At 44.7% G+C, this 12,834-nt stretch overlaps 1 protein-coding gene across 3 annotated transcripts in view; it reads right to left on the reverse strand.

Moving 5' to 3' along the window:
• Positions 1-1,633: 1,633 nt before the first annotated feature.
• The window catches only part of ppp1r9ala (protein phosphatase 1 regulatory subunit 9A-like A), a 29,142-nt gene continuing 17,941 nt past the window's right edge, over positions 1,634-12,834 (reverse strand). The window contains exons 9-19 of one of the 3 annotated variants that reach the window (XM_056289392.1): positions 11,799-11,895; positions 11,587-11,710; positions 10,768-10,919; positions 10,219-10,543; positions 10,068-10,125; positions 9,905-9,976; positions 8,422-8,623; positions 6,629-6,673; positions 5,621-5,737; positions 4,203-4,391; positions 1,634-3,083 (exon numbers count right to left, since the gene is read on the reverse strand). In XM_056289392.1, the coding sequence (XP_056145367.1) occupies positions 2,925-3,083; positions 4,203-4,391; positions 5,621-5,737; positions 6,629-6,673; positions 8,422-8,623; positions 9,905-9,976; positions 10,068-10,125; positions 10,219-10,543; positions 10,768-10,919; positions 11,587-11,710; positions 11,799-11,895 (1,540 nt within the window). In that variant the 3' untranslated portion in view covers positions 1,634-2,924. The remainder of the gene's footprint in view (positions 3,084-4,202; positions 4,392-5,620; positions 5,738-6,628; positions 6,674-8,421; positions 8,624-9,904; positions 9,977-10,067; positions 10,126-10,218; positions 10,544-10,767; positions 10,920-11,586; positions 11,711-11,798; positions 11,896-12,834) is intronic. The other 2 variants (XM_056289393.1, XM_056289395.1) reach the window with 2 other exon arrangements.

Consider the following 12,834-nt stretch of genomic DNA (forward strand, 5'->3'; position numbering starts at 1 on the left):
ACTTAAGTCACTGCATTGCATTTTCATGCAAAAAGACGTGAAAACTGTAAAAATGTAGTGGGGTTCCCAAATCTGAAGTAGGATGCTCTCCACTTTCACTGACATGGAGGAGGAAGGTGTACGCGGGCAACTTCAGCAACTAATTTTCCCGCTTAACTCTACCAAGAGAAATGGATGGTATGGCGATCCACATCTATTTTAAAGCTCTGTGGGATCAACACAGCGGCTTGGGAATAGTTTTACATCTCGTTAACTTGCTGATAATTGAAAAAATTAAGTGTTCTGCCCTGGAATGTGAGGCAGATCTACCGCAGCTTGATTTCCACAGGAACTGAGATGTTGAATGGAGTTCGTGGAATAGATGTAACCTAGATCTAAAAATATTTTGGTCACGCAGACTTTCATAGGTGATGTCAGGGGAAAAAATTTCCCCCCTTCTCCCCAATTGTACCCGGCCAATTACCCCATTCTTCCGAGCCATCCCAGTTGCTGCTCCGCCCCCTCTGCCGATCCGGGGAGGGCTGCAGACTACCACATCTCCTCTGATATACGTGGAGTCCCCAGCCGCTGCTTTTCACCTGACGGTGAGGAGTTGGACCAGGGGGGACGTAGCATGTTGGAGGATCACGCTATCCCCCCCCCCCGAACAGGCGCCCCGACCACGGGAGGCACTAGTGCAGCGACCAGGACACATACCCACATCCGACTAACCACCCGCAGACACGGCCAATTGTGTCTGTAGGGACGTCTGACCAAGCCAGAGGTAACACGGGGATTCAAACCAGCGATCCCCATGTTGGTAGGCAACAGAATAGACCGCTACGCTATCCGATTAGTGTTAATATGTGTGAGTGGAGGACTGTAGTTTAAATGTGTGTGAATGGAAGACTGTAGTTTAAATGTGTGTGAGTTGAAGACTGTAGTGTAAATGTGTGAGTTGGAGACTGTAGTGTAAATGTGTGAGTTGGAGACTGTAGTGTAAATGTGTGTGAATGGAAGACTGTAGTGTAAATGTGTGAATGGAAAACTAGTGTAAATGTGTGTGAATGGAAGACTGTAGTGTAAATGTGAGTTGAAGACTAGTGTAAATGTGTGTGAGTGGAAGACTGTAGTGTAAATGTGAGTTGAAGACTAGTGTAAATGTGTGTGAGTGGAAGACTAGTTTAAATGTGTGTGAATGGAAGACTAGTGTAATTGTGTGTGACTTGAAGGCTGTAGTGTAAATGTGTGTGAGTGGAAGACTAGTGTAAATGTGTGTGAGTGGAAGACTGTAGTGTTAATGCGTGTTAGTTGAAGACTAGTGTTAATGTGTGAGTTGAAGACTAGTGTAAATGTGTGAGACTTGAAAGCTATAGTGTAAATGTGTGCGACTTGAAGGCTATAGTGTAATTGTGTGTGACTTGAAGACTGTAGTTTAAATGTGTGTTAGTTGAAGACTAGTGTAAATGTGTGAGACTTGAAAGCTGTAGTGTAAATGTGTGTGACTTGAAGGCTGTAGTGTAAATGTGTGTGACTGGAAGACTGTAGTGTAATTGTGTGTGACTTGAAGGCTAGTGTTAATGTGTGAGTTGAAGACTGTAGTGTGTGTGGCGTAACTCTGCGTCAAACACAATACAACCACACCAGAAACAGAGAAAATGAATTTATTGACGCTGCTTAACAGTTGTACCAAGGAATCTCCTCAGTTTCAGAGGAAGTGGAAAACATAATTTCTCTCGCAGCCCGACACGTCTACTCTTGGAAATATCGGCAACACTGAATCATGCTTGAATTGCAACAAAACAGAAAGCAGTAACGCGTGGCTGCGTAGCGCTCAGTCGGGCGCCGTCACGTTCAAGATCACACGAAACTGTGTTCCTCACACAACATACTCCTTGTACCGGGCAAACCATATTTCCTATGGACCGGCGAGGACACGCAGACTTGCATTGAATATACAATTAACACGTGATGTCACGGTACCGCTTCGGTGACACGACCTGCAAGTTCGTTTGGACCACAGCGGGGGGCGCGTCACCGGTCCAGGCACAGTTGGGAGCAGCGAAAAGCAGCGTTTCTCCTCGTCACTACTTGATTTTGTGTTTTGCTTTTCATTTTCATTCAGCAAAAACGCTCTCATCCTTGCTATTCTACTTAGTAGAAAAACAGTATATAGTATAAAATGAACCATAATCATATTTTCATAAAAAAAAAAAAGAGAAAAGAAAAAGTTATGCAGTTAATAGGCACATGTATAAAACGTATTTATACACTCAGAACCATGTCGCCATTTGAAGCTTAAAAGACAATATAGTGCTTTTATCTCAACTGTACAATAACAGTTCCTGTAAAAGATTTGTACATGGCTTCAGGCGTACTAGCAAAAATAATATAAAATGTTTCAAAAAGCAGTTACATTTGACTTCCATAGGTAAATGAGAGCATCACCTGCGAAAACTACATCATATCTAGAAAGTTGTTTTTTTTTTGTTTTTTTTAATCATAGCTTCTTGCTTTATAGTGGTAAAAATATGTTGGGCTTCCTTTTTGGTCACATGCCCAACACTTTTTTTTACACTTGTCATTTGTTCCCCCTACCTCTCAACTGAAATGGTTTGATCCTGGACGCGGGAGGAAAATGCATCGTTAACAACATATGGAAGAAAACAGTGACGGGTGAGTAAAGGCTTCAGATCTTGTTCTCTGACCAGGAGCTGCAGCGTGGACATACATCATGACTGACACTTGAAAATATGAGCACAGACGCACTGCGGGCGCTGTCGTGGTCTGTGGTCACATCAGTGGCGTCTACAACATGTAAATCTTATCAAATAAGGGACTGCGTGACACGTACGTGGTCGGTGAAGCCGGTCCGTTTAGTGTCCTCGTCCTCCATGGCAGGAAATACAATGAGCTGAATGGATTGGGACTGCACGGACACGACCTCAGCAGACGGAGTCTGTGTTGAGTGGCAGTTTCCCGCTGCGTCTGGCCTCCTTCTCCTTTTTCTCTCTCTGTTTCTCCAGCTTCTCCTGGGCCTTGCGCATGTCTTTCAGCTTCTTCTTGATGGTGGAGCGGTCGCTCTGACTCGACACACCCAGCGCCTGAAGGGGGCAAAAATGTGGACAGGCAAATGCATGAAATACTCCTTTCATATGTTTTGCATTAAGCAAGCCACGAAGTTAACGATGCTGACTTTATGTGAGCGGCGAGTTGCGAGCCGAGCGTGAAAGGGAAAAAAACTAGGAGGTGAGTTTTTTTCCCCCTCCCAAACCATCTGAATGCACGCAGGAAATTAGTTTGGCGACAAAATATGGATTTGATGCAAATCGGCTGTGCCACGAAGCGCTCTCACAAAAATGAAACGTAAAGATATGCAACTCTGGTTTTTCCTGATCTTGAAAAAAGAAAAATCACAACGTACACCGGTTCAAAGTTAGTTCTACTTCAACATTCGGTAACACTATAATAACTACACAAACGAAGCATTAGTTAAGTATTAGTAACAACTGAATTCATCATTTGTAAAGCAAGAAATGCACCAGTGGTTAGTGTGTTAATAGATGTTTATAAAGACTTATTAATACTGCAATTCATGATTGAGTCAGGTAGTTACTAGTTGTTAGGTAAGTATTTTGTATGAGCTCATCTAAAGTGAGGATTATCTGCCTTACAAGCATTTACACGTGAGACTGAAAGGCCAGCAGCACCTTGAGACTCACAACAGTGTAAAGGATCATGAGATCCTTTAGAAAGTGTAAGTACACGATTAACAACTATTTACATGTACATTTGTGCATGCATTAATCATGAATTGCAGTATTAAGTATTTATAAACATCTATTAACACTCACTAACCATTGGTGCATGTCTTGCTTTACAAATGATGAATTCAGTAGTTACTAATACTCAACTAATGCTTAATTTGTGTAGTTATTATAAAGTGTTACCCTGCATTCCCATGATATGAATTTCTCTTGCTGATGTCATTAACACAGATGTGCTGATTATGTTGCAGAAATGAAAAACATCACTTAAGGGTGAGATTCATTACTCGCCTTTAGGTGGCAGTAAAAGACTGAGAATCCCCTAATCTGATGAAGACTTGGACTGGTTCCCAAAAAAAACAAAAAACCCTCTTTACTGGATAACTTTTTTTTCCATTTGTTCTGATCTTTTTATGGGCCAAATCAAAAACAGAAAAAGGCTCTTGCTGTTTTCACCTTCAGCTTATCGCTGTCCAGGTGCATGAGCTGCTGGCCGTCCACACCCCTGGCTGTGAACTCGGGTGTGTACTGGTCCATGTTCATGCCCATCAACCAGTGGCAGACTTGCTGATTGGTCCACTCAGAGACGGGCCGGTTTTGCCATTGATACTCTTTTCCTGTGGGCACTGGTTCATCGTCTAAGGTCTACGGAGCAGAAACACAGGACACGACCAACTTTTTACCCAGGATTCCTCCGTTACGAGCATTTTTGTGTGCAACAAATCATCTCCAAATGTGTTCATTTGGCAATTGCTCTTTGAGATTCTCCATGAGTAGAAAATAAATTCTAGAAATTGCTGCAAAAGGACAGAAGATCATAGTAGAAGTAGGTCATTTACTGACACTGCAACCAAGGATGACCTCTTTAGTTGTCAGATTTATTACGGAGGGAAAAAAAAAAGATTACGCAATGGGAAACTTGTCACATCCTAAGAAATAACATGAAAAAAAACGTGTGGTTTGCACCAAAAATGTTTGGGCATTGGCACAGAACATTTTGGACCATTTTGGACCGCCTGTAACGCCAGATCCTACAGGGACAATGGCAGAAATTTCTAGAGTTTTTCCCACTCGGTAATGGAGAGTTTCAAGTAGACCTCAAAGTCACAAACAGCCTACCATTTCACAACACTTTTTTTTTTAAATGAAAGGAGTGTAAAAGGACAATTGTGAGACGGACCACATTAATATGCGTTTCCATGCCAAAGTGCTGAAGGTCGGTTCAACACTGGAGCCGCTTACAGCAAAAGAAAAGAAAAAAAAAGCAAAAGCCAGCCCTGTGTAAAACATGTCAGCAAGGTGTACAGAACAACGTGCACCGTTTGTTCTGCGGTTGAGAACATCTGCATGCACTCCTCCGCCAGGGAAGAAGATGAGATCATCGACATGCAACAGCGTCAGCAAAGTACAACATCCTAAACAGGACGCGGCTGGAGGAATCTGCCCAGATTGAAAAGAAATTCATCAGCTGTGTCGTCACACCTTCTATCAGTGCTTAAACAGAAAACTAGCGAACAGACATCAGAGCGGTCAGAATAAGTCTGTCCACCAGCAAAGCTTGCTGGGACCATTCAGTATGCACTAACGGGCCATTCAGACCGAAGCCTATGAACAAACTCATTGTGAATATAGCATTTATTAACAAATAAATAATAAATAAATAAATAAAGATGAGCTACGCCACTTGTTTTGCTGAAGCACAGGGCAATCTGGGCACACCACATGCAGCTCCATTCCCCGCTCTCCATTCACGACTCAGTCACAGCCATGAAAGGGGGGGTGACTCAAAAAGCATGCTTGACAACGTCCCCTTTCAGCCGCATCAAGGCATCCCACACAGCTTTTGTGGCCGTGCGACAAAAGAGAGCACTCACCTCGTTGGAAGAGAAGATTAAAGTGTGTGAGCGCCCAGACAGATTGGGTTCGGCAATTAACCCCGAGATGTCTGAACCGGGACTGCCCGGGTTAGAGTCATCTACGACTGACAAACTCTGGAACAAGTGGAAACAAGGAACGCATTAACTGGATAAACACATGACCAGACAGCAGTGCTTTGTTAAGGGTGGAGGTAAGAAAAACAACGCCGTGGTTTTGGGTGAGTAGACGGTGAGACTAGGGCTCGGTTTCAGTTAGGACTGAAATATTGTGATTATTCAGCAAAAAAAAAAAAAAGGAAAAAAAAGTGATTTTAGTGCTTTTAGTGGTGCAAAAATCGATGCCCAGGAGCTTTACGCTACATCAGTGACGATCAGTAACAGCAAAGGGAACACTGTGTGTCTAGTACTTTGGTAAATCTACCCCCATATTGACGGACTTCGAGGACCCCCCCCCCCCCCGTCCCAAAACCCATCCACCAACAAAAATACTTCCAACTCTATAAACTACAAGAATAACACTACACACTTCTATTGAAAGAACACTAAGTATGACACACATCATTAGGTATGAGGTAATGTTTGCAAAAATACTGTTTATCAGATTTCACTGCAGTGAAAATGTGCCAGCAGAGCTGATGTAATATTACAAGAGCGTGCGCTCACATACACAGTCAATATAATTTGTACATTTAAACAGGAATAGGTTTTCCAGACATTGGTTTTCCAGACATTCATCCATGGAATATGAGCCAGACCAGAACGACTGCAGGCTTACTTGGTTCCTGCAATGCAGATAGTTTGTTTTTTCCAATGTGATATAACCAGAATATTAGAAAATTGTTGTACACATTACCACATACCCACTACTGACACCGCTACTACGACACAACAGTGATCTGGACATATTAGCATCCAAGTGTGTGAGACTACAAATCACCAGAACAACGTGTTAGTAATTAACTATCATTTCCTATGAAGTAAAACATAGAAATGTGTATACTGTACCAAGTCTAATGAGCGACTGAATAAAGAAGACCAGGAGAGATTTGTCTGTTTCAAAAAAAGGACCATTTAGTGCACCAGGACTTCGCACAAAGATTACAGTGTCATGAGAAAAAGAAAAACAGTGCCAGAAGCAAACACTCGGTGAGCAGTCACTGCCTATTAGTTCAACCGGTGACTTGAACTCATTAAGCGTACCGTGGGACCCCCCGACCCCACCGCAGCCTGTGTGACAGTTGGCGAGGCATCTGACCAGATGGATGTGATGCGTCACTAGTCGCCGACTCACTAAAAAGCAACCGAATCCTCCCCCGACTTGCCCTCTGATGACTAACACATGGAGAGAGCTCCCTCAGTGATCGCTAGGTGCAGTTTTGCTGCTGTTTTGCTGCAGAATGACTGACTCATATGAGCTCGAGTTGTCTTTTTTTTCCGTTTCTCCCCAATTGTACTTGGCCCATTACCCCACCCTTCCGAGCCGTCCCGGTTGTTGCTGCTCCACCCCCTCCGCCGATCCGGGGAGGGCTGCAGACTACCACATCTCCTCTGATATACGTGGAGTCATCAGCCGCTTCTTTTCACCTGACAGTGAGGAGTTTCACCAGGGGGGACGTAGCATGTGGGAGGATCACGCTACCCCCCCCCCCCCGAACAGGCGTCCCAACCACAGGAGGCAGTAATGCAGCGACCAGGACACATACCCACATCTGACTTCCCGCCCGCAGACACGGCCAATTGTGTCTGTAGGGACGCCTGACCAAGCTGGAGGTAACACGGGGATTCGAACCAGCGATTCCCCGTGTTGGTAGGCAACGGAATAGACCGCTACGCTACTCGGCCGCCCTAGCTGAAGTTGTCTTTAAACTGGGAAAGCCACCTGTTTCCATGTCTACCAGTTCGTTTTTTTTTTTTTGCCCTTTTACAAAGACAGCAAATTGGCCGTGACAGCGGCGTTTAGACAATGACTGTCTTGCAGCTGGCCGGCTCGGTGGGCTGCAGGGTCAGCTGGGCGGCGGAACAGCAAAGCTTTAATCCCACTCAGAGGAGGAATCGCCACTTAACATGCCTCAATAATGGCTCCACCAGTCTGGGTTTCTGTTTACCAGAAATGGGTCTCCTGCATGAGTATCTGCTCATGACTCAGTTTTATAGGAAAGATGGGATTCAATCCGTCCAAGCACTTGGGATTTAACACCAGCTCATGTTGCCACATTTTTTAACTGTTCTTAGATGGAGCCAGACTTTTTTCTTCTTCTTCATTTTTTCATTTTTTACATAACATGCATTAGACAAGAGATGGCCAACTATTTTGGCAGATTCAAATTTGGCAAGCAAAAACCAGCATTTCATAGTTGCAGTTTGTTCCTTTTGACAACAACTTTAATATTTCCTCACGAGATGCCCACAACAACTCATTATGCATTTCATTTAAATTTTACAATTAAAAGTTGGGAAGTTGACTTTCAAACTAGAAACCAAATTCGGTAAACTAAGTTCAGCAATGTAACCTAATTTAATATTACGAGGAAATCAAACAAAGTGACTGGACTTTAACTTGGCTGTAGTAACTGATAACTGACTGATGGGCTGTAAATAAACTGTATAGTGCAGTCATCTTTTACAGCCATAGTTAACCGTTATTCAAAAATTAATTTGAGATCTATCATGTGCAAATTACCTTGGTTAGGACAACAGACGTTTTCCAAACGTCACCTCTCTGTTGTACTAGTTCCATGCATTGCTATGTACTTGTGGGGTGTAGGTCTTCCACTTATTTTGCACATGTTCATACACACCTTGTTCTTGCGGTCCTGACTTTGCTCGCTGCTGGTCTCTGTGGCTGTGTATGGCAGACTGCTGCTGGAAGAGGATGGCTCCTTGTCCCTGTCCCGGTCTCTGTCCCCAAACCATGAGAAGGGCATACAAGTAGGGATTGAGGTCATGGACTCAGAGGGAGACAGGTTCCCTCCAGACTCCTCCAGAAGTTCTGCCGACCCCCTTGGTATTCGGAAAAGAGGATGATACACATGCAGGTAACTCGAGGTTACATATGTGATAACTTAGCACAAGGTCCTGGGTTCCACAATCTCCCAGGACCTCAGGTGGGCATCCAACATAGACACAATCATCAAAAAGGCCCAGCAGAGGATTTACTTTCTCCACCAGCTCAAAGAGTTCAACCTGCCTCAGGAACTGCTGATCCAGTTCTACACTGCAATAATCCAGTCTGTCCTCTGCACATCCATCGCTGTCTGGTTTGGTTCGGCCACCAAACGGGACAGGGACAGACTACAACGGACAGTCAGGTCTGCAGAGAAAATCATTGGTGCCAACCTGCCCTCCATTCAGGACTTATACACCCCCAGTCAGGAAACGGACAGGCGACATCACTGCAGACCCATCATACCCTGGTCACAACCTGTTCCAACTCCTCCCCTCTGGTAGGCGCTACAGAGCACTGTACCCCAAAACAACCAGATATAAAAAGTTTTTTTCCATGGGCTGTCATTCAAATGAATGCTTAATACTGTCAAATAAATCCAACCATTTTGTATACGTACATTGATTGTACGTATACCGGTACGCTCTGTCATGTCCATCTACCTCAGGCATGTATGTAAGTAACCTGCTAACATCTATTTCAGCATCTCTGATATATTCTCGGCACCGCTGCACTTTATCACCTCTTGTTTCACCTGTATAAGTCAATCCTTCTGTATATATCTGAAGATTGTTGTGTTGTGTTGATATTCTATGTTACGTACACTGAGAGAGCCACGAAACCGGAGTCATATTCCATGTTTGTGCATGGCCCATAAACATGATTCCTGTTCTGAAGATCCTTATCACAACAAACAAACAATGGACTCATGTTGGACATGATGCACACGTGGAACAAGTGATTTATAACCTACAAATATGGTCGAAGTAAACTGCAAGAGCAGACAACATCATGTAAGGACAGCAGAGAAATCACAGGCAAAGCCATCGTAACGCATATGTAAGTTAACAGTACAGGAGGAAGTTGGCCTTGTGTTGGTGAAGAGCGTCATTAACTGCCAGGGATAGAGAGTCCTAATGGGTCCACCTATGCTAAAAATGTCTCCACTCATAGCCAGCTACAATGTTTGGATAAAAGTGTCCAACAAATTTTATTATTATCATCATATTAGTAAAATGGCATGACTCGACGTCACTAACAAATTGAAAACAATCAAAATGTAACCCACTGTGGTGCATGCTACTCTGATGGTGTTGTATAAATAGGTAAAGGAGTACCTGCTGTCCAGAGATGCTCTCATTGCTTCCTTGTCATGTTTCTTTCCCTTTCCACCTGACTTCCGGAGGCCCCTGTAACATATATCAGCAGTATAACCCGAAGATTTACTTTAATGGTAGTTTCAGTATTTGGAAATGACCAGTGACTACCCTAGTGACATACCCAAAGTCAGGAAATCGTCGTTTTGGTTTTCCTGCCGAGGAGCTTTCATTTAATTCTTCTGGAATGGAAGAGAAACAAATCGGGCCCCATTAAAAAAAAAAAGAAAAAGATGTTCATGATGTTTCAGGTTTGACATTTGGGTTTTGCATACCTTTGACCTCTTTGCCTTTGCCTTTGGACTCCCTCTTTTTGACACTGCGCAGGAAAGCTGAGGGTGAGTGCGGTGAGCTGGCGTCTTTAGGGGGGGAGAGAGAGGGGCTTTCCCCGCTTTCTATGCTGTCTCTCTGGGATGGAGACAAGGAGGGACTGCTGGAGAGCTCCGCTTTACTCCTGGATCCCTCTCTGGCCTCAGTTGGGTCCTCTCTCTGTCCGTTCCCAGGATAGCAAACAGACACCGGCAGAGACAAGCTCTCCTGGATGGACCTCCTCCTCCTGGGGCACTCCTCTTCCTCCTCTTCCTCCTCTTCCTCTGTCTCCTAAGTGTGTGCATAAGTGTGTGTGTGGGAGGATACTTGTTATAACATGAACATGCCAATAAACAGGGCACTCTAGTGAGAGCCATTTTAGGCCGCATTCTCATAAAAGAACAGCTGACTTACTGGCACTGAACACCAATTCAATGGGAGGGGAGACAGATATCACACATAAAATGGGAACTAAATTGGGGTGATAAAGGAGAAATGTAGAAGTACAGTCTGACCAAGGAGTGACACGAGGACACAGCAAGGTTCCCCTTCAGTTTGCTTCGAGAAGGAGGCTGACGTTTTGCTTTCTGAGCCAGAAGGCCCTTAGCTTTGTGTGCACTGGTGTCCAAGCGCTCAGTCTCAGGGACCACCTCACTCCAGTCTGTATCTGAGGGCCCGAAAAACAAACGAAATCTGAATACATCTTGATTCATTGCACCAGTATATTAACAACTTACTTTTGTTTCATCAGAGTTGTTCATATCTAATCATGAATTGTGATGCAACACACAGGAAATTTGAATATAATAGACTTCTTTTTTTGGGGGATGGGATTTCCCCCCTTTTTCCCCTCAACTGTACTTGGCCAATTACCCCACTCTTCCGAGCCATCCTGGTCGCTGCTGCACCCCCTCTGCCGATCCGGGTAGGGCTGCAGACTACCACATGCCTCCTCCGATACACGGGGAGAGTCGCCAGCTGTTTCTTTTCACCCGACAGTGAGAAGTTTCGCCAGGGGGACGTAGCATGTGGGAGGATCACGCTATTCCCCCCAGTCCCCCCGAACAGGCGCCCTGACCGACTAGAGGAGGTGTTAGTGCAGCGTCCAGGACACATACCCACGGTCTGTAGGGTCGTCCGACCAAGCCGGAGGTAACACGGGGATTCGAACCAGCGATCCCCATGTTGGTAGGCAACAGAATAGACCGCCACGCTACTCAGATGCCCCAATTTAATAGAGTTCTAATTTGATAAATTTGAATAGATTGTGTATATAACTGTTGATAGAGATATTACAGATCAGGCTTGAATTTCCACATGATTTGTTGCTGTACCTTGCAGTGAGTCAACAGATTGTGTGCTGGTGACTGGACCTTGGCTGCTCAATATGGCCTCTCCTGCCAAGTCCTGTCTCGCCACATGATAATCCGATGTCCCTCTGGACTCCAGGACAGCTATCTGTAAACAGAACAACAAAACTCGGGCTCATTTCAGTTTCCAAACAATGCTGCAAAGGTGAGTCTTCTCTTTCAAACTGGAGGCTTACCCTTTCCTGCAGGCTGTCTAGCTGGTCTTTGTACAGCTTATCCTTTTCATCCAGAATTTTCTTAAGGTCCTCTTCTTTCTTCACAAAGTCTATCTCTCTGGAAGGGAAACCGGCAAATGTAGCTGCAAAAATTGTTCCAATTGTACCCATTTTGCAACCGAATGGTGACATCTGAAACATGCGTGAGTTTAAATGGTTCAAACATTGCTCCACGCCGTGTGGAAGCTGTGGGCTGGACAACACCTTCCTGACTTGTTTTCTCAGCACAGAGGTGTCATGTATTGTGAAAGGGGCATCATACAAGGCTGGTGATAGCAAAGTTGAGACAATGCACCAAAAACAATAGAGAATCAAGAGGTGCCTGGAAACAAATTTTTTTGAAAACAGCACTGGACTACTTTGGTTGGGTGATTTAGAATTGATGATTTAAAGGTGACAGCCTCTGAAGAAGAGATGATTGAGGAAGATGACTTGCTTTATCTGGTGTGAACAGTTGAAACACTAAACTTACCTTTTTGGAATTGCTTTTTCTTTTTTTGGATTTTCCCCCCCTGACCAATTACCCCACTCTTCTGAGCCGTCCCGGTCGCTGCTCCACCCCGTCTGCTGATCCGGGGAGGGCTGCAGACTACCACATGTCTCCTCTGATACATGTGGAGTTGCCAGCCGCTTCTTTTCACCTGACAGTGAGGAGTTTCGCCAGGGGGATGTAGCGCGTGGGAGGATCACACTATTACCCCCAGTTCCCCCTCCCCCCTGAATAGGCGCCCCGACCGACCAGAGGAGGCACTAGTGCAGCGACCAGGACACACACCCGTATCTGGCTTCTCACCCGCAGACACGGCCAATTGTGTCTGTAGGGACGCCCAACGTAACACGGGGATTCGAACCAGCGATCCCTGTGTTGGTAGGCAACGGAATAGACCACTACGCTACCCGGACGCCCCCTTGGAATTGCTTTTAATGTATGATTATTGTTGTGTGTTACACGTGTTTTTGGTGTGTTGCTTTCAAGTTTTTTTTATCTTATGTAAAG

The sequence above is a fragment of the Lampris incognitus genome, chromosome 11 (genome assembly GCF_029633865.1).
Source record: "Lampris incognitus isolate fLamInc1 chromosome 11, fLamInc1.hap2, whole genome shotgun sequence".
In the NCBI taxonomy this organism is placed as follows: Eukaryota; Metazoa; Chordata; class Actinopteri; order Lampriformes; family Lampridae; genus Lampris; species Lampris incognitus.